This window comes from Dipodomys ordii, unplaced genomic scaffold, assembly GCF_000151885.1.
Source record: "Dipodomys ordii isolate 6190 unplaced genomic scaffold, Dord_2.0 Scaffold220, whole genome shotgun sequence".
Taxonomy (NCBI): Eukaryota; Metazoa; Chordata; class Mammalia; order Rodentia; family Heteromyidae; genus Dipodomys; species Dipodomys ordii.
This window is the reverse complement of record NW_012267436.1, coordinates 1265773-1287105: the sequence shown is the minus strand read 5'-3', so window position 1 is coordinate 1287105 and position 21333 is coordinate 1265773. Positions and strand designations below refer to the sequence as shown.

Below are 21333 nucleotides of genomic sequence, written 5' to 3'. Positions count from 1 at the left end.
CTCTGTTCCTGGCGATCTGCTGTTCTGCGGACCGGTACCTGGTATCTGCAACCGCCATATATTATCTTAATGAAGCCATTTGGACATGTTGAGATCTGCCTGGGCGCTGTCCCTGAGCTCTTCTTCAGCTCAATGCTAGCGCTCTACCACTTGAGCCACAGTACCACTTCCAGCTTTTTCTGCTTATGTGGTGCTGAGGAATTGAACCCAGGGCCTAATGCATGCAAGGCAAGCACTCTACCACTGAGCCACCCTCCCAGCCCCTTGCTTAGCTTTTTTATCTTTTACTTTTGTCACTCCTTCCTTCACTTTTTAACAGTTTTCGCCTCCTGTCCTCACTCACAAGCTTGCTTATTTTTTGCTGAAGTCTATCACTTGATACACACTTCGATTTTCATCATTTTGCTGTTTATTAGAGATAAAACTCTCCAATTTGGTTCTCTCAGTCTGGCTTTGAATTGAGATCCTCAGATAAGAGCCTCTGAATAGATGTAGCTAGTATTACAGATATGGGACACTAGTATCTGGCTTTTTTATTATTATTTCTATTTTTATGCTAGTTTTGGGGCTTGAACTCAGTGCTTAGGCATTGGGCATTGTCCCTGAAGCTTCTTTTGCCCAAGGCTACCACTTAAGCCACAGTTCCACTAATGGTTTTTTGCGGGGAGGTAGTTTATTGGCGATAAGAGTGGGATAGATGGGGCTGGGAAGGTGGCTCAGTGGTAGAGTGCTGGCCTTGCATGCCTGAGGCCCTGAGTTCGATTCCTCAGCACCACATAAGCAAAAAGAAAAAAGCCGGAAGTGGCGCTGTGGCTCAAGTGGTAGAGCGCTAGCCTTGAGCTGAAAAGCTGAGGGACAGCGCCCAAGCCCAGAGTTCAGGCCCCACGACCGGCCTCTCCCCCCCCCCAAAAAAAAAAAAAGAGTCTGATAGACTTTTTTGCCCAGACTGGCTTCAAATCTTGATCCTCAGATCTCAGCTTCATTAGTACCTAGGATTACAGGCATGAGCCACTGGCGTCCAGCATCTACTTCATCTTTATGTGTCCTAAACATCCACATTATAATACTAAGGTCTGAATGAAAATGATAGTCTTACTGAAGTAAACTCTTTTTGACCTCTTGTAGTTTCTCTTTCAACATCATTTGCAAATCTGTTTTTCCACTTTATTTTTAACTTTTGGAAAAACAAATACGAATGATGCTTTTATGAAGCTTAATGAGAAGAAAATGTTTGAGGACTAAAACCATGACAAGTTAATATATATATACATGTAAAAGAAAAGACCAGAATAAACTCTGGACTTTTTTTTTCTTAGAATAACCAAAAATCAAAACCAAAATGTTCTTTGTGTCTTGAAGTTCTCCCTGGTTCTAAGAACAAATATGTTTTATATCATGCATTACTCCTTTGTATTCACCTTTGAAACATTGGGCAATTCACATCAGTTTGTTACCCTGTTCATGCTCTCTCTTTCTCTTTCTCTCTCTCACTCTTTCACTCTTTTTTTTCTCTCTCTCTCTCCCTCCCCCTCTATGTCTCTATCATATACATGGACTCCTTTACACCGAGGTTCTGTGATAGCTGCTGTAAATTAAATAATCAAGGCATAGTATTTGCCCAAAAGAAGATTAATGTTCAACTATAGAGAGATTGACAAATAAATGGGCAACCAGAACATAGCTTACTTCTGTGAAGGAGATAATCACAAAGGACGAATATGTACAGCAATCTTGTGATCACAGAGGGTTCCCAGAAGAAGTAGGCTTAGATTTAAGAGGTGAACGGGAGTTATCATTAACTGAGTTAGAAGGAAAAGGCAAAGAACAATCTAGGCCCCAAGGGTCCAGATTCCCTACCAATGTGTTGCGTTTAACTTACTGTTTCTTTTTGATTTGCCTGCTACCTCTGAAAGTTGAACAGAGTTCTGTCATGAGAAATATTTACCTTTGTAAATAGCAGACTATTGAAAGAAAGTTGCCTAATCAATAGGAAAATTACTGGTATGTAGTATGACACCTGGAGATAGGATTGCTCAGGATTGCTTCACCAAGGGGTTCTACATCTTTTATTTTATTTTTGCTGTTTGCAGATTATTGGCACTATCTCCTCTTGTCTGTGGGTGGTTGCTAGGTCCATTCTTTAGTATCATACTTTCATAGAAAAAAATTGGAAAGTAGTCTCCCCAACCTCCCAAATCCTTAGGAACAAAAGACATTTTCATTGACATTCACTAACAGTTTTTCCTTTCCAAATCATTTGTGAGAGTTGTGTCATACACCCTTGCATTAATTGGTCACTGATAAGGGAAATGGAATTACACAATTGGCTTGCACACTGATTAGTGTTAACTTAAGCAATAGTGAGTGCAGAATCAGAGTGAATTTGGTGTCTTCCAATGGGAAGAAGGTATTGGCTGTTGTATGGGCACTAGCTGTTGGCGTCCAATTCATCTTGAAGTAGACATTTGTATCTTGCTCTCTTTTAAACTACTTAGTTTTGTGTCTGGCTTCACATTGCATTACCTTTTTCTAATTATGTTTTCTTTGGGAGTGAATCCTAGCTGTATCAGTAACAAGCAATGTAATTTTGATTAAGGCATTTAACTTTTCTTGGCCTCAGTTTACTTGAGTGTACAAAGAGAGCTTTGTATTCCAACTCCAAGACCTCTTTCAACTCTTAACATGTTGGGGGTCTATGTGATTTGCTTCTCCTGCTTTAATAGGAGAAAGATTGATATTCTCTAGAGGATACTTTCTAGCTGTGTGAACTTGGCAAGTTATTTCATCTTCTTGAATTTCAGGTTCCTATTTGTAAAATATGAGTGATATCTAATTTATAAGATGTATACATTTTTAAATGATGTTATATATAACATTATTCTCCCTACCTCCCACCCCGGCTATCTTTTTTTTTGGTAGTCCAGGCTGGCATGGAACTCTCAGTCCCCCTATTTCAGCCTCCAGGTGCTAGGATTACAGATATATGTCCTTAGGATTGGCTCCTTTCTCTTCTGAGAAGATTTGAGTTGATGTAGTTAAATTATATCTATTGAAATATAAAGGTTCAATGTACAATGGTATTTATTGAATCAGTTCCTCAGATGACTTTTTTCTTTTTTCGTACATTTACGGGGTTCTTTATCCATATTTGTTCCCCCATTCACTCTGTTAACTTCTGCTTGTCCTTACATCATATGTTTAAATTTCTTCACTCATTTCTAAACACTAGATGTCAAGCACCAGAGAAAGAACAAATGGTATTAGACTTTCTCATTCTGGCTTATTTTTCCTAACTTGATCTCTAGTTCCATTTATTTTCCACAAATGAAATAATTTAATTTCTTTTTTTTTGCAGCTGAATAATTCTCCTCCTGAATAATACGTCTTCCCCCTTTCCCCCCCCTCCCAGTTTTGGGGCTTGAACTGAGAGCCAGGGCTCTGCCACTTAGCTTTTTTTTAACTCAAGCCTTGTACTCTGCCACTTGAGCCACAGCTCTACTTCTGGCATTTTGGTGGTTAATTGGGGATAAGAGTTTCATGGAAGGGCTGGGAAGGTGGCTCAGTGGTAGAGCGCTTGCCTTGCATGCATGAGGTCCTGGGTTCGATTCCCCAGCACCACATAAGCAAAAAGGAAAAAAACCGGAAGTGGAAGTGGCGCTGTGGCTCCTGTGGTAGAGCGCTAGCCTTGAGCTGAAGAGCTGAGGGACAGCACCCAGGCCCAGAGTTCAGGCCCGCTACCGGACTCCCTACCCCCCCCAAAAAAGAGTTTCATGGACTTTTCTGCCCAGGCTAGCTGCAACCCTGATCCTTAGATCTCAGCTTTCTGAGTAGCTAGGATTACAGGTGTGAACCACCGGCACCTAGCTACAGCACATTTTCTTTATCCATTCATAAGTTGGTTGGTGGAGAGGTTGATTCTCTGTATTAGCTATTGTGAATACTTCTGCTAGAAACGTGAGTGTGTAGTAGATATTTCTAATGTATGCTGAGTTACTTTCCTTCTGATATATGCCCAGGAGTGATAGTTCTACTTAATATTTTTTTGGGGGGGGGGTCGGTCGTGGGGCCTGGACTCTGGGCCTGGGCACTGTCCCTCAGCTCTTCAGCTCAAGGCTAGCACTCTACCACTTGAGCCACAGCGCCACTTCTGTCTTTTTTTTTTTTTTTCTGCTTATGTGGTGCTGAGGAATCGAACCCAGGGTCTCAAGCATGCAAGGCAAGCGCTCTACCACTGAGCCACCTTCCCAGCCCCTCTACTTAGTTTTTAAAGGTACCTATTTACTACTCTTCTAGTTAGATACTAATTCACCTACATGTTCACCAGAATTTGCTGTTTTCTTGATGTTTGCCCTTCTAACTGGACTAAGATGGAATCTCAGTGGTGGTATTTTTTGCGGGGAAGGTGGGCTAGTCCTGGGACTTGAACTCAGAGCCTGGGCAATGTCTCAGCTATTTTACTCAAGGCTAGCACTTTACCACTTGAACTACACCTTCATTTCCAGCTTTTTGATGGTTAATTGGAGATAAGAACCTCATGGACTTTCTTGTCTTGGCTGGCTTTCAATTGCAGTCCTCAGATCTCAGCCTCTTGAGTAGTTCTGATTACAGCTATGAGCCCACCAGTACCCAGCCTTAGTGTGTTTGAGTTGCATTTTTTTCATAGCTAAGGATGATGAACATTTCTTCATGTATTTCTTGGCTACTTTTACTTGTTTTGGCAACTGTTCAATTTGCACACTTATTGGATTATTCTTTGAGTGCTTAATTTTTGGGGCACTTTATATACTTTCCTTCTGATATATGCCCAGGAGTGATAGTTCTACTTAATTTTTTTTTTGGGGGGGGGCGGTCGTGGGGCCTGGATATTCCTTAGGCAGTGAAGATTTTCTCCCATTGATTCTGGGAATGATTTCCTTTGTTCTGCAGCAGATTTTTAATTTGATGCAGCCTAATTGTGCAATTTTGGTTTCTATTTTCTGAGCAATTGGAGTTCTACTCAGAAAAATGATACCTATGCTTATATCTTTAAGAGTTGTCTGTATGTTTTCTGACAGTGGTTTCAAACTTTTAGATGTACATTAAGATCTTTGATTCATTTGGAATTGAATTTTGAATTGGATGAGATACAGGGGTTGAGTTTCAGTTTTCTACATGTAGATACCCAGTATTTCTAGCACCATTTGATGAAAACAGAATTTCTTCCTTCACTGTAGATGTTTTGTGCTCCATTGACATTCTATGTAAATTGAAATCTTCCTCCCCCCCCCCCCCCCCTCTGTCTTTTGAGACAGGGTCTCACTATAGTTCTGGCTGGCCTTGAACTTGAGATCCTTCTGCTTCAGCCTCCTGAGTGTTGAGATTACAGGTATGAGTCAGTATGCCCACCTAAAATCTCTCTTGGAATACACACATGAAATATAGAAGTGGAAGAGAGATAGAACACCATTATAATGTATTGAAGAATGATCTATGGACTCTAGGATAAGTATTTTGTTCTTTGAAGAAATCTCTTTGTTTATTTGGGGTATTTTTGGATATAAGACCCCCTATACCAACACCTAATTTTAAGCCAAAGTTTACATGTTGAAAATGATTAATTTCCAAGCATTTCTTGTTTGCTTCTTCCTTCTTGTGGTGATCATAAATGCAGTTTGCTCCATAAGTAGTCTTGTTTAGCTGGACGTGCCAGAAGTGCATGAACTTATTTTAAAGATCCTGGCTTTAGAAGGAATGGAAATTTAAAAATTAGGGTATTTTATGTATCATTTAGTGAATTAGCTATAGGTCCTTGAACCTATAGTGGATATAACATTTTTGGATTTTTTTATGTTTTAATAAGGATTTATTTTAGAACAACAGGGGTTAAAGTAGAATAGCAAGAGAGAAAAATTTCCTGTTCCCTCATGCAGGAAATGGGAGATAAAAACTTCTAATACTTAGGTTTTTTCAGCAGTATCTGGCTATATCATGTTAACTTTTTTTGCAATCTTAGGATTGGCCATCAGTAGATGGCAGTCTTTCTCTACTTTAAATCATGTGCTCTAAAAGAAATCCCAGTAAGCTTCTTCACGTAAGTACAAAGTTGACTGTCAGTATTAGGTTAACTTGAGTTAGATTTTTGACTTTCCCAGAGTTTAAGACTTGTTTATTTTCAACTTTTTTTTTTTTTAAAATCTTTTCCTTTTTGGTGCTAGGGGATCGAATCCAGGACATTGTACTTGCTATGCAAGGGCTTTACCACTAAACTACATCCCAGCCCATTTGTTTATTTTTGTAAATCTCTTTTTTTGTTTCTAAAATGGACAGAGCTGTGCTTGAGTTATGTTGAGCTGTGCTTGAAATGCTGATTCAGAGTGAACTATTAGGTAGTGGTCAGTCTACATTTGCCTGTTTCTGTGGTAGGTAATGTGAAATAAATGTTAAAGTAGTGCTTTTTAATGTTTGATAACTCTCTGGACATCATGTGCACTTCTTTATACACAAAATAATTCACAAAATCTAGGAATCATGGATTTCTTGAATCAGACCTACACAAGTCTACTGACTGTGGTCCTTATTTCTTGTTTTAAATGGGTATTTTAGGTCTTATTCCAACTTTTTATTCTTAGAATACTCTCAAGGCCTACTGAAACATTTCATGTTACTGAACATTCTAATTAGAGACAATATTTGATTCATAAGCATTCTAAACAGAAACAGGTGAGGGTACTGTTATGGAGATTAGAATTTCATTAATTTATTTGAACTACCTCCTAGTTATACTGTTCTGAAAAATGTATGATCTTTACATTAGTGACTGAACTTGAAAGTGGAGGTGAATTGTAGGAACTTAAAGCTAAGCTAATACTTCAGAGACTTTGTAATTGATTGCTTCCTATTTTGTAAATGAGAAAGCTCTGAGGGTCAGAAAGATTAACTGAATTGGCCAAAGACTCATAGCTAATTACAGTGCTAAAACCAAGGCCACACAATCAGGCAGCTAAAGTTTATGTTTCCTTTCTTTGATTTTTTGGATTTCTGTTTTGTTTAAAATAGGAAGCTCAGGTTGTTGGGGAAGTATTATTAAAATAAATTTTGAATTTCTTTGAGAGTTTTTTTCTCTCCAACTTGTTATTCGTAATTTTAACATTGGTCTTTGGAGGGAAATAAAATGAAGAAACTGGACTTGTTACTATTCTTGGAAGTATTTCTTTTTCTTTTTTTTTTCTTTGCCAGTCCTGGGGCTTGAACTCAGGGCCTGGGCACTGTCCCTCAGGTTTTGCTCAAAGCTAGCATTCTACCATTTGAGCTACAGTGCCACTTCTGGCTTTTTCTGTTTATGTGGTACTGAGGAATTGAAACAGGGCTTCATGCATGCCAGGCAAGCACTCTACCACTAAGCCTTCTTAAAAGTATTTCTGCACCATGTGCTGGTGGCTCACGCCTGTAAACCTATCTGCTCATGAGGCTGAGATCTGAGGATCGGGGTTCAAAGCCAGCCAGAGCAGGAAAGTTCGACAGACTCTTATCTCTAATTATCCACCAGAAAAACCAAAGTGGTGCTGTGGCTCAAGTGGCAGAACGTTCACCTTGGGCTGAAGAGCTCAGGGATAGTGCCCACGCCCAGAGTTCAAGCCCCATGATCGACAAAAAAAAAAAAGGTATTTCTGAGTACAGCTAGACACAGTGGATATCTGGAGGATAGAGGTTTGAGGCTAGCCCAGGCAAAAAGTTTGAAAGACCTCTTCTCAACCAATAAATTCTCTGTTACTTAGAAGTGTAAAGAGGTATATTGCTGTCCAGGCTTTTCTTGAGCATATATACAAGACCTTGTTAAAAAAAAAATAACAAAGGTTGGGAAGGTGGCTCAGTGGTAGAGTGCTTGCCTTGCATGCATGAGGCCCTGGGTTCGATTCCTCAGCACCACATAAGCAAAAAGAAACAAGCCGGAAGTGGTGCTGTGGCTCAAGTGGTAGAGCGCTACTCTTGAGCTGAAGAGCTGAGAGACAGTGCCCAGGCCTAAAGTTCATACCCCATGACTGGACCCAAAAAATAACAAAAGAAGAACTGAGGTACGTGGCCCAAGTGGTAGAGTGCCTGCCTAGTAAGCACAAGGCCCTGAGTTCAAACCCAGTGGCTCCACCCCGACAAAAAACAAAACCATTCAACCAAACAAAAAAAGTATTGTTGGGTCAGAACATACTGAAATTCAACATAAGAGGTGGTTTAGTATTTCAGAACAGCAATTTCTATTATACTTTTTAGCTTTCCCCTGCTCTTCCAGGGGCAAGAAGTATGAATGGCTTTGCATAGAAAACTTTTGTTTTCCTTTCCATTTAAATGAGGCAAGTTAAGTTTGTTTCAGATTTATTGAAATGTCAACTGTAGATTCTACTTTGTTATTCCAAATAATTTCTTCAGGCCAGAACAGTCATTTGAGGGACTGTTACTGAGTTTCCAGAAAAAGGGAAACTAATTTAGATTGTCTTTTCTGAAGTAGGCATTTAGAATCCTTACTGGAAGCCAATCTTGTATGTGGTTTGAGTTGAATTTGGGACAGTGACACTAACTTGGTGAAGACGGTATGCTTTCTGATTACAGGATGCAGAGGAATGATTTGTGTAAGGTATATTAAGTAGGTAGGTTTCATTAGGTAGCCCATGAAGAGAACACCATGCTGTATTCAGGCAGGAAAAGTTTATTTACTGAACTGCTGTCCGGCTGTGCATGGTGGAGAAGCATGGATGAAAAAGGAAGGGGCTACCCACCCCTGGGCCAGGACTTATCTAGGCCTGGAACCTGTGGCCTGGTGGGAGAAAGGTGTGACCACACTGGATCTGGATGTGACCTCAGGGCCTGGGACCTTCTTATGGTCTGATGGAAGGCTTGACCTGGGGCCAGGACTTGACCTAGCAGGAGGGGGAGGTGACTGCTTCCAGGTGTGCCAGTTACCTGGATAACACAGATACTGGGCAGAAACTTAGCTAAGAGGTAGGGGGGTGTCTTTACAGGGCTTGCATGGCCTGGGGCAGAGCCTACAATCTGGTACCCATAAATGATGATAGAAATGAAAAACATTGGTAATGGAAATATATATATATATATATATATATATATACACACACACACACACACACACACATATCCATATATATATTTGTTGAATACATAGAGACTGAAGTTTTCTTTTTCTTTTTTTTTCTTTTTTTGTCAGTCATGGGGGCTGAACTCTGGGCCTGGGCGCTGTCCCTCAGCTCTTCTGCTCAAGACTAGTGCCTGACCTCTTGAGCCACAGGGACACTTCTGGCTAGACTGAAGTTTTCAAGATAATGTGTAGTCCTTAGTTGGTGGATGTTTACTTAACTGCCCACTACCTGACCTGCACTGTTCTAGACATGTATAGTGGTGAGTGGCAGAGTTCTTGCACTTGACCTTATATTCTACTTGGGGTAGGTTATAGGGAGAGATACATAATAAACCATGGAGGGTCATGATAATAGCTGATTCAGAAATATAGGAGATAAATATTACTAGCATAAGAACAGAAAAACAAATCCTTGAGGCAGGAAATGACTTTTAAAAGGCCAGTGGAGTTGTTGCTTAAAGAATGGAGGAGGGTTAAAGATAAGAACTGGATAGAAAGACTAGATTATCTAGGTCAGTACAAGCTTTGATAAATGTTTAAGATTTTATTTTATTTTTGCAAAGGGAAGCCATTAAATGGAGGAGAGAGTATGGAAAATGTGTGAATCGTTGCTTTCAAAAGATCAATTAAGTGCTGTGCAGATGTCATTTGGGTCAGGGGATGAGAGAAAGGGGGAAGTGCATAATGGAGGCTAGTAGGAGACCATTGCATTGGTCTTGTGTGGTGATGTTATGGATTTGGACTAGGATTTTAATAGTTATGGTGAGATATTGTCAATTTTAAGGTGTGTTTTAGAGGTTAAATGATTGAAACTTATGAGTGGATTAGATAGACATTAGATGATCAGTTACTAAAACTGAGGAGAAAACATTTGAAGACAGGAGAAAGTAAAGTTCTCACATTTACATTTTTTTAAATATTTCATTTTCAAAATAACATATTTACTGTTTTTTTTGAGTTAAAAATTTTTATTGTAAAGATGCTGTACAAAGGGGTTACAGTTACATGAATAAGGTAATGAGTACATTTCTTGTTGAGCATTGTTACCCACTCCTTTGTTGTACATTTAGACGTTTTGAAGAATATAAACTAACTTTTTTAAGTTTAAGGGAGAAGAGTTGTACATGTTTGAGCACATTTAATCTGAAAATTTAGAACTTTTGAGTGTCCTTATGGCAGATATCACAGTAGAAAACCTCACATTGAACTTAATGTGATGGGTTGCAGCTAAAACAAAAATGCACTGAAAATGTTGTATCAGATTACCATCAGTATGTGTATAAGTTGTATATGAAACATAAATGGATTTTGTGTTTCAATACAAATTTTATCTTCAGTAAACCTCACTATGTATACCTTTTAAAATCTGAAAAAAATTGAATTCAGCAATACTGATAGTCCCAAGTATTTTGGATAAGGAATACTTAAGCTGCAATAGGTTTGTCTTGTGATATTGAATGCCTAATTTTGATTTGTAGCTCTATTGCTATTGTGTATCTAGCCAGGTTGGCTATATAGTTTTCCTTCAACTGTGTTTAACTTCTTGGCTATAGTAATGGAGCGATTAGATAGTTAGGTTTAGTAAAATTGATCAAGAAAGGGACAAGGAAAGTATAAATTTAGGCCTTTAATCTTATGGTGAGAATTTTGTAATAAATATTGGCTGTTTTTTTTAAGTGAATGAGAGCAAAAATCTGGATTAAAAAAGTACTCCTTTGGGGCTGAGGCTATAGCTCAGTGGTAGAAAACCTGCCTAGAATGTTCAAGACCCTAGGTCATTCCACTGACTGCAAGAAAAACAAGCGGAAAACTTTCTTCCCCGAAATATTTATTTAGCATTGAGAAAAATGTTAATATTTTGTGGTTCATATCTCATTTCCTTAGAAATTTGTTTCTTGGTTTGTAATTCTCTTTCTTTCTTGAAATACATGTGGTATAATTTATGCCATTTCTTTAAAGGTCTGTCTATGATGGTGAAGAACATGGACGATTCATGGAGAAGCTTGAAACTCGAATACGCAATCATGATCGCGAAATTGAGAAAATGTGCAACTTTCACTACCAGGGCTTTGTGGATTCTATTACTGAGCTGTTGAAAGTGAGAGGAGAAGCTCAGAAACTCAAAGTAAGGAGACTTACCAGCTACTTAATTCTTTTTACTGTTCTGGGGTTCTAAGTAGCATGAAAAAAGTAGGGATGACATTGGTAATAAAGATTTTTTTGTGTAATAGGAAGAATTTATATGGAAACTTAGATTATTGAGATTACAGCATTTAGCTACAAAGAGTACCCTTTTGCCCCATGCCAGTAGCTCATGCTTGTAATCCTAGGTATTCAAGAAGCTGAGATATGAGGATCACAATTTGAAACCAGTCCAGCTGTGAGACTCTTCAGTTAAGTATCAAAAAAAGCCCAAAGTAGAGCTGTGGCTTAAGTAGTAGAACACTAGCCTTGAGCAACAGGGCTCAAGGATAGTATTGGCCCAGGTCCTGAGTTCAAGCCCCAGGACTGGCACACACACAAAGAGAAAAAGAAAAAAGGAAAAAAAGTACCCTTTCAAGTTAGAGTTTAATTGAGATACCTACATATGGATGTGGACAGTGACTTTTCCTGTCATCTGTTAACTTGCTGGGTAAAAGCTGTCTCTATAGGATGACAAAATTTCAGGATATCGCTGTAGACTTATTTATAGCATGTCACCTAGGTTAAGGTAGAAAAAAGGTCTCTGGTAGCTGTGGAGTGTCTTCTATTGTGAAGATTCTTTCTTGATGTGACAGATTCTGTTTTAGGAAGTGGGCTAGTTACATTGGTCTGGTCCCCTGCTGTAGCAAATATACTTACCTTGGATAACTGACTTTATTTAGTGATCTTAACACTTAGCTCACTAAATTCTTCTGTTGTGAAAAATAATTTCTTTTTAGATTTTTTTGAGTTTTCTGTGTAAATAGTTCTCATATGAGTGATCTATCTATATCTATATTTTGAGTTTTTTGTGTAAATACTTCTTATATGATCTATAAGTAATAAGAGTTACCATTTTTTCTAGTACCTATACTTAAATTTTTTGTTGGAATTTGAATTTAAATGCAAAAATTATGATTTGGGGCGTGATTTGAAAGTAAATACAGAAATCATCTAAAATAATGGTAAGAAAAAAAAGAAACAATTTTATTTTGGACAAAAATAGGCTGAATTATATTTTAGCGCTCTAAAATTATATTTTAAAAAAGTTCAAAAATTCATTTGATAGTGAGGCGCTGTTGGCTCATGCCTTTAATCTTAGCTATTTAAGAGACTGAGATCTGAGCATCGTGATTCAAAGCCTGCCCTGGCAGGAAGGTAATGAGACTCTTAGCTTCAATTAAACAACAAAAGGTAGAAATGGAGCTGTGGTTCAAGTGGTAGAGTGCTAGCTTAGAGCAAAAATGGGATAGCATCCAAGGCCAGTACCAGCACACACAGATATACACACTTATCTTTGATGTGAATTTTTATATTTTGTCATGGGAATATTAATATGTTTGAGTTTGTGATGTTGTGATAGTCTTTACTGGGAGCTGTTGTGTTAATATACAATATGCTTTTATTATCTTTATAAAGTCTCTAGAATGTTAAAGTATAACCCTAAAATATCTTAGCTATAGACTTTTTCAACAGTTTCCAAACATCTCAAGAATAGAATATTGCCAACATGATTATGTCTGTCTTTTAGATCTCTTAGTTATTACTTCCTCTTCCTAGAGGTAACAAGTCTTTTGAATTTTTGCTTATGTGTTATTTGTCCTCATCTATACATCTCAACTGCCCTTACCGTGGGCTGTCCTTTTTTTTTGGTTGTTGGTTATGGGGCTTGAACTCATGGCCTAGGCTGTCCCTAAGCCTCTTTGTGCTCAAGGCTAGCGCTCTACCACTTGAGCCATATTGCCACTTCTGATTTTCTGGTGGTTAATTGGCGTTGAGTCTCATGGGCTTTCCTACCCAGGCTGGCTTTGAATCGTGATCCTCAGATCTCAGCCTCCTGAGTAGCTAGGATTACAGGTGTGAGCCCCCAGAGCCTGGCCGGCTATTCTTTTTGATGTGCCTTGAACACCTTCTCCCACTTCTTTACACTTCTCCCACAGTTCCTGTAGCCCTGGTCCATGATGGGCCTCATGATATTGAGGTGTTCCTGCAGAGGAATATTTCCTTAGCCAGGTAGTTTTGAAAATTGACTGTAGAAGTTACTGACTGCTGGTGTGGCTTGCTGATACCAATAATTGCATACTCGTGTACTCTCTTTTCTTTCTTTTTTTCTCTTCTTCTTTTCTACCTTAAACTTCAGATTACTTAGGTTGCAAAATACTTCATATTGGTTAAGATGCCTCTGAAGGAACCCCTGACCTACCTACTACTATTTTAGGATGTTAGTTTCTTTCAGCACTAGGGGCTTAATGTCTTCAGTGCACACCTCCTAAGGCTGTGCTCTAGGGGAACCCATTTAAAAGAATATATGAAATACATTTTTTGGAATTCTAGAAAAGAGTTTCAAATATGGGAAGGTTAAGTAGTAACCACTTTCAATACTATTTTAACACAATAATGAAAAGAAACTGTGCTAAGTACTCATTATTTCTGTTTATTCACAGCATACATATATGCTTATATATGTGTGTATATGTATGCATATACATATATACATACTTTTATGCTTTCTAAATCAAAAGAAGTACCTTCTTTGAGGTCATGTAGTGTAATTTTGATTATAATATGGTGAAATAACTACTGACTAGAATTGAATGTTGGTTAGGCTTTGAGGGAATTTTTTTTTTTCCTGGTCCTGGGGCTTGAACTCTGGGCTTGAGTGCTGTCCCTAAGCTTTTGTGCTGATTGCTAGCACTCTACCATGTGAGCCACAGTTTCACTTATGAGTTTCTGTGGGTAATTGAAGATAAGAGTTTCATGTCCAGCCTGGCTTCTAACTGTGATCCGCAGATGTTAGCCTTCTGAGTAGCTAGGATTATGGGTGTGAACCACTGGCATTTGACCAGGGGCATATTTTAGACCATAATTTGCATGCATTTAGTTTGGTGGGATTTGGTATTATTAACCAAACAGAAATTAAATAGAATAGAAAATAAAAGTGTATCACATATAGTATGGATAAAACAATGTATTAAAAATGTTTGTGTGTGTGTGTGTGTGTGTGTAAAATTCCTATACTTACATACTGGTTTCCAATGCAAAATGTATTGTATAATGGAATTGAGATAAAAATAGTGAGAAATGATGTATCCATAAGGAAAACAAGGCGACCTTAGTAGAAACAGTGATGCTGAGTTTAGTTTAGTGATGCTGAATTTATGGAGGATTTAATTTTAGATTCTGGTATGAGAGAGAAAAGTCTTATTTTGGTATCAAAAAACTATTTTGAGGGACTAGTACTCTGACTCAAAAGTCAACATTTTTTTATTATTATTTTGAGCTGTTTTCTTGTAGTAGCCATTTATTTATTTGAGTATTAAGTTTCGTTTTTAGAGACTCATCTTTCTTCTGCTGGCTCTTCAAGATATTTGAGGGCAGCCATTGTTCAGATAAGTTAGTTATAGTGTATAGTGTTATAGACATTGGACAAAAAAATCTTCCTCCCTTTCCTTTTCAGATGGTTCACCTTTGGCCTTTTCCTCAAATCTGTTCATATTTACTCATGCTTCAGCTTGTCAATAGCCTTTGTAAAACATGGTGTCTGAATATAATTGTCATAGTTGGGTCTTAAACCCAAACTATGCAGGTCAAATCCATATTGCTTTCTGTTTTTGTAAATAAAGTTTTATTGGAACACTGCTATACCTACTCTTTTACATATTGTTATCGCTATTGTGGCAGTGTTGAATAGTTACATGAGAGACTGTGTGGCCTGTAAAATCTAAAATGTGTACTATCTAACCTTTTATGGGAACAGATTGCTGACCTCTTTTAAAAAAATGCTTCTATTAATGCCTTAGATCTGCATTTTGGGCAGCTACATCACACTCTTAATTCTATTGAGCCTGCAGTCCAATAAAACAACAAAGTGTTTCACATATGGTGTTATTAAATAAATAATAAAGAGGTAATATGAGTGTTTCTTGCTTTTCTTTTTGATACTTTATAAAGGCTTTTGGAAGGAGGTCAGATTTCATTTTTTCTTTGAAAGTAGTGGTGCTTGTGGTAGTTTCTGAAAATGTAGTCTAGGTAGTTAGAGCAACATTTTAAGAAAGTATGTTTTCTGAAAAACTACTTTCTTGAGGTGATTTTGAGTGAAAAGGTGGTAAGTTAAATAACTTTGGAAAAGACCCCATATGATAGCCCTTTCTTCGATGTTTATAGTGCATGTTGTACTGTGAGTGAGTGTGTGTGCACACATGTGTTAATAACATCAGTGAAATTTCTTGGTATTCTAAAGGATATAATAGGAAATACTGGGCTGAGCTGGGGAATGCAGTAAAAATATAAAGAGTAGCTATTTTCATTAGTTGAAGACTAGACTGTATTACAAAAGTTTGGGAGGTTAATATTGCTTATATTTTGATAGTGTCTCAGATGATGGATGAAGAAACTACTGTTCTATGTACTTTTTTCTATGTATTTTTTGCATCAGTGGACACATCAAAAATAGATGCTATTAAATTTGCATGCTGTGCCTTCGAATTAGGAACTATAGATCATTTAAAGGCTTATTCATAGATTTTTAACTTTGATGGCAAAATTAATGGAAATATGGACATGTTGGTAGCTGTTAAACATTAATGATCAGCAAGAATTAAGATCAAATGGTTTCTTAAATTAGGGTAATAAGCAAAGAGTGAATACTGGACTTGAATTAAAAAGTTGAATTCCTATCTAGCCATTTCAGGAATACATTGATGAAGTGAGGAAATGTCTGTGACAAAAAGCTCTGTATAGGTTATTTTTTCTATTCTCTCTCTTTCTCTCTCTCTCCTTCCTTTCATTCTTTCCAAAGTTAAAGTGTGATCCTTAGTCATTTATATCTTAGGTTGAAATGTTCCAAACTAAACATAATCTTTCCATGATTTTTTTCTTCTTAGCACTACTCAAAAGGTCAAATATTCAGTAGAAGGTAGAGTTAACATTCAAGAGAATGCCATAGGACCAATGTGTGGTAGAATCCTGAAAATATCAGCTACCTAACCCCAATCTTTTCACATTGATCCTGATATTTACCCAAATATTCTCTAAATGTTTTTTATGAGTTTCAATTGTCTTCTCTCCACAGAACCAAGTGACGGATACTAATAGAAAACTACAGCATGAGGGAAAGGAAGTAAGACCAGTTTACCTTTTGAAAAAAAAAAATTCTGTTTTGTGCCATTCTCTTCTGATGACTGTTCTTCATATAGATGACTGTTCTTCATTCATATGTTGGAAGCAGTAGGATGTTATTGTTGCTTCTTGTAATGTTTATTTGAATTAAATGAACATAGCCACTTCAAAGTGTAAAGAAAGAAGATGTAGCTTGCCTTAGCTGTGTTTTAAAATCATTTGTTATCTAATAGTTATAATATGGACCTTCTCCCTGCCTTGAATGCTTGTTCCCCAAAAGTTAACCTACTTGAAATCTTTCCTCCAATATTACCTTCTTAATTACTTTATTTAAAATGGTAATCTCAACCTCATTTCCTATATTTGTTTTACTTCTTCCCACTGTTTTTCTCCATTGTACCTATCATAGTCTTGATACATGTTTTACTTACATAGGTTTTTTTTTTTTCCTCCTCATCTGCCTCCTTCCATTACATATTAAGCCCCATAGAGTCAGGAAGTGTCTTTGTTTTTTTCATTTGGGTATCCTTTTTTTATCTTCCTGAACAGTGACTGACACATAATGATGCTCAACCAATATTTGTTTGAAGAATGAATCATTGATGTTATGTGATTTTATGATGTGCTTATTATTTAAACCTTTAGCAGTTTGCAGTGTTGTTTTATATCCATTTGCTTACTTAATCCTTAGGAGTAATTAATGACAAACTGAGGATAAAGTACTATCATTATTTTATTGATGGGGAAACTGGAACAGAGAAAATGTGTTACTAAAGCTAACATAATATTTGACAAAGCTGGTACTAAACTCCAAATATTCTGGCCGATAGTCTGTTACTTTTTTCTGTATCATATATCTCCGTATTCTTTTTTGCATGATATCTAACTAAATAACATTTTTAGATACAGTTTTGAGATAAATGCTGTAAAAGAATATGTAACTTTTGCTTTTTGGTATCACATATTCTAAATTTAGAGCATATAGAGTGATATGACTTCAGATAGAATTCTTTAAAATTGGAACTATGAGAAGAAAAATGACTTATTCTTCACTACACTGGATCTCTTAGAAAAACTACATTTTCTAGGTGTGTTATTTTTTACAACAGCCTAGTAGAAGATCATTTTCATGTGCTTTTGAAGCTCACTGGTGAAAGAAATATGAGATCTTCACATAGGACTGGGGAAACTATAAATCATAAGGAGTTAGACTAGGATTTGGAGAAAACATGCAAAATGTTTTCTCCTGGATAGCTTCTGTATTTTAGGATATCATTTTACCTACTTCTTTCTAGCAGAGTCTATATCTTGGGGAGAAGTGGGATACCATGCAGGAATATTTTACTGGTTGGGAAAGGCAGTTCCTTAGTCTACTTGGCAGGTCTTACTATGAAACTGTCTGGGATTTTCTGATGAATTGAATACAATGTGGAAAAATGAGACTGAAAGCTTTTTATTTACAGCTGTTGGCATAATTCAGTTTTTTTCCCTCTTGCCAAGCTGGTAATAGCGATGGAAGAGCTGAAGCAGTGTCGACTACAACAGAGAAATATTTCTGCCACTGTTGATAAATTAATGCTGTGTCTTCCAGGTGAGGAACTGGAAATGGAATAGGGCTCTTGTCACAATACCTTTAGCTTTAATTAGCTTTTCACTTTCTCTAAATAATACCCGTATGTTCTTTTCTTTCAAGTTCTAGAGATGTACAGCAAACTGAGGGAACAGATGAAAATGAAAAGGTAAGGTTTTTTTTTGCCGTTTTTATTTAAAATTTCTGTTAACTAGAATATTTAAAGAATATCTTGTAGTCTATAGTTGTCGAGACTTACTTACATGCATTAGTAGTCTTCTGTTATGTCAATAAAAAATAATATTCATAGTTTGATTTTTAGAAGGCCCAATCTTCTAGGGGAGAAAAGCATATCATTCTTAGTGATAATTGATTTGGGAGACACATGTGGTTTAGTATTCTTATAGAAAAAATAATTCTGGCTCTATGCAAGAATGTATTCATCAGGATTCTCTAAAAACCAGTCAGTACTTCATATTACATATATGGGAAGAGAACAGTGAAACCTATTGATGTAAGTTTAAGAAGTAGAGGAGGCTGATATTAGCCAAAGAAAAGAAAGAGGGGGGAGAGTAATAAGGTCAGTTGATTAGAGAACATTGTGTGATTGCGTGGAAATACCACAAGGAAGCCTTGTACAACTAATATCTGCCAATGAAAATGTTTTTATAAAAACCAACCAAGAGGATACTGTATGTATGTGTGAGTATTTATCTGTTTGTCTGTGGAAGAATTTATTTTAAGGAATTGGTTTGGACAATTAGGGAGGTCCACAAGTCTAAAATCTGCAAGTAGATAGACAAACTAGAGTTAACATCACATGTTCAATCTACAAACTGTTAATTTCATGGGATAGGAATGAGAATGGAGTTTAAAACTGTCTTCAGGTGTGATTGGTGATAGCCATCTACATTATGTATTTTTTATTTTTATTTATTATTATTATTATTATTATTATTTTTTGTCGGTCGTGGTGCTTGAACTCTGGGCTTGGGCGCTGTCCCTCAGTTCTTCAGCTCAAGGCGAGCGCTCTACCACTTGAGCTACAGTGCCACTTCCGGTTTTCTGGTGGTTTATTGGAGATAGGAGTCTCACGGTCTCTTCGGCCCGGGCTGGCTTTGAACTGCGATCCTCAGATCTCAGCCTCCTGAGTAATTAGGATTACAGGCGTGAGCCACCAGCGCCCGGCTACATTATATATTAAGCAATCCGTTAATCTTTTTTTGTTTTATTCTTCTGCTGGTACTTGGGTTTGAGCTTAGGGCCTCAAGTTCTTGGATGGCTTTTTTTTTGCTCGAGGCTGGTGCTCTACAACTGAAGCCATACTTTTACTTCCAGCTTTTTGGTGGCTAATTGGAGATAAGAGTTTCACAGAGTGGGCTGGGAAGGTGGCTCAGTGGTAGAGCACTTGCCTTGCATGCTCAAGGCCCTGGGTTCGATTCCTCAGCACCACATAAGCAAAAAGAAAAAAAGCCGGAAGTGGTGCTGTGGATCAAGTGGTAGAGCACTAGCCTTGAGCTGAAGAGCTGAGGGACAGTGCCCAGGCCCAGAGTTCAGGCCCCACGACTGGACCCAAAAAAAAAAAAAAAAAAGAGTTTCACAGAGTTTTCTGCCCAGGTGGCTTTGAATTACAATACTCAGATCGCAACCTCCTATCAATAGCTAGGATTATAGACATGGGCTACTACCATGTCTGGCTTTTAAGTGTTAATCTTATCTAAAATATACTTTCACAGAAATATCTAGAAAAATGTTTGAATACAAGTCTGAGCACTGTAATCCTACCCAAGCTGACAAATAAGATTAACTCTATCACACAGGACAAGGCCAGGGTTCAATTCTGAAGAGTCTTCTCCTATATAGTATTTTCTTCCAGATGAATCTCTTGTGTCTTTTTCAGTGTTATTTCAAAAGAGAGTCAATGTTTCCACCTTCTGCTAGGAGCACTGTGCAGTATGAGGTGGTGCTTTATTTTGGTAAATAGTTGTTTGCAGTTCATTTGATAATTTTAGACCCCCTATTTTAAATTCTGCTAAACCCACCTTCTTTCCAAAGGCAGTACCCTTTACTGAGTAAGACTTAATCCCTCTATAATCTGCTATAAATAACTCAGCAGTTCTCAAGAATTCTTTATTTTGGCTAACAGAGTCCTGGTGTTTCTCTCTGCCTTGTTTGAGCTCCTCTAAGTATTCATCTCATCTCTCTCTGTCACTGTTTTCCTTTTCCCTTTCCTTTCTTCCTTTTTGTCTATCCATTAGACAGTTCACTTTTCCCCCAATATAATTCTCTGCAAAGACTCAAGGAAACTCCTTTGCAGATTTTTGCAGGTTTTTCTCCCATTGTTTCCTTCAAGTTGCCAAAACCCTCTTCTACTTTCATACTTATCTATCAGTGAATCTACTTGGTTCTGTTTTAAATTGAGTTTCTGTCTTTGTCTCTCTCTGTCTGTCCGTCTCTCACACACACATCACTCTTTCACTGTTTTCTGTTTTGTCTGATGTTCAGTGAATGAAAACAGTTGTTTTATATAGTTTAGTCAATATTCTACTTGTTTATAAAGTTGTTTTATATATTTTACTCAGTATATTGTTTGGGTATATTGTTTTATAGATTTTAGTCAGCATTCTACTTGTTTATTAAGTAGGAGGTCATGTCTGTCTCTTGTTGTGCCTTCATGGCTGTAAGCCTAGATTTTTTTTTGGAGCTGATTGTACTACAGGGTCTTAATAAGGAAAGATATCTGACCATCTTTCTCAAGCACATAGAAGGTCTTAACTATTTGCTTACGATGCTTTCTGATTAGGAAAGCACCTAATACTTTCCTGTGTCAAAGGCCTATATTTCACAATTTTGTCATATTCTGAATTGAAAAAATATGTATAGGTAGTTGTGATTTGCTTTCAAGGACCTCTTACTAGATTTGAAGAAATCATTATAATGGAATGGGAAGAAAATAACATAATTTTATTTGTCTGGAATCAATATTCTTCTCAAGATAGATTCAACCATATCAAGGTTATTGGAATTTTAGTTATCCAGGTATAATATTCAGACATTTTTGCGTTCTTTTTGTTTCATGCTTTATATTTCCTTCATTTCTGCTTATATTTTTATTTATTTATTTTTTTAATTTTTATTTATTTTTTATTGTGAAAATACTGTACAGAGGGGTTACAATTTGATGGGCAAGATAATGAGTACATTTCTTATCAAGCATTGTAGCCTCCTCCTTTGTTTCCCCTTCCCATCCCTTCCCAGCCTCCCCCCTGCTTATATTTTTATTAAGGAGCCTGCTGTCGGGGAGAGGAGAGAGTGAACACACATATACATGAAATTTAGG

At 37.3% G+C, this 21333-nt stretch overlaps 1 protein-coding gene across 1 annotated transcript in view; it reads left to right on the top strand.

The window, feature by feature from the left end:
* Exoc6b (exocyst complex component 6B) overlaps positions 1–21333 on the top strand; it is a 546892-nt gene that overhangs the window by 63379 nt on the left and 462180 nt on the right. The window contains exons 2-5 of the mRNA XM_013035762.1: positions 11084–11249; positions 16377–16424; positions 17924–18014; positions 18117–18162. Of these exons, the coding sequence (XP_012891216.1) occupies positions 11084–11249; positions 16377–16424; positions 17924–18014; positions 18117–18162 (351 nt within the window). The remainder of the gene's footprint in view (positions 1–11083; positions 11250–16376; positions 16425–17923; positions 18015–18116; positions 18163–21333) is intronic.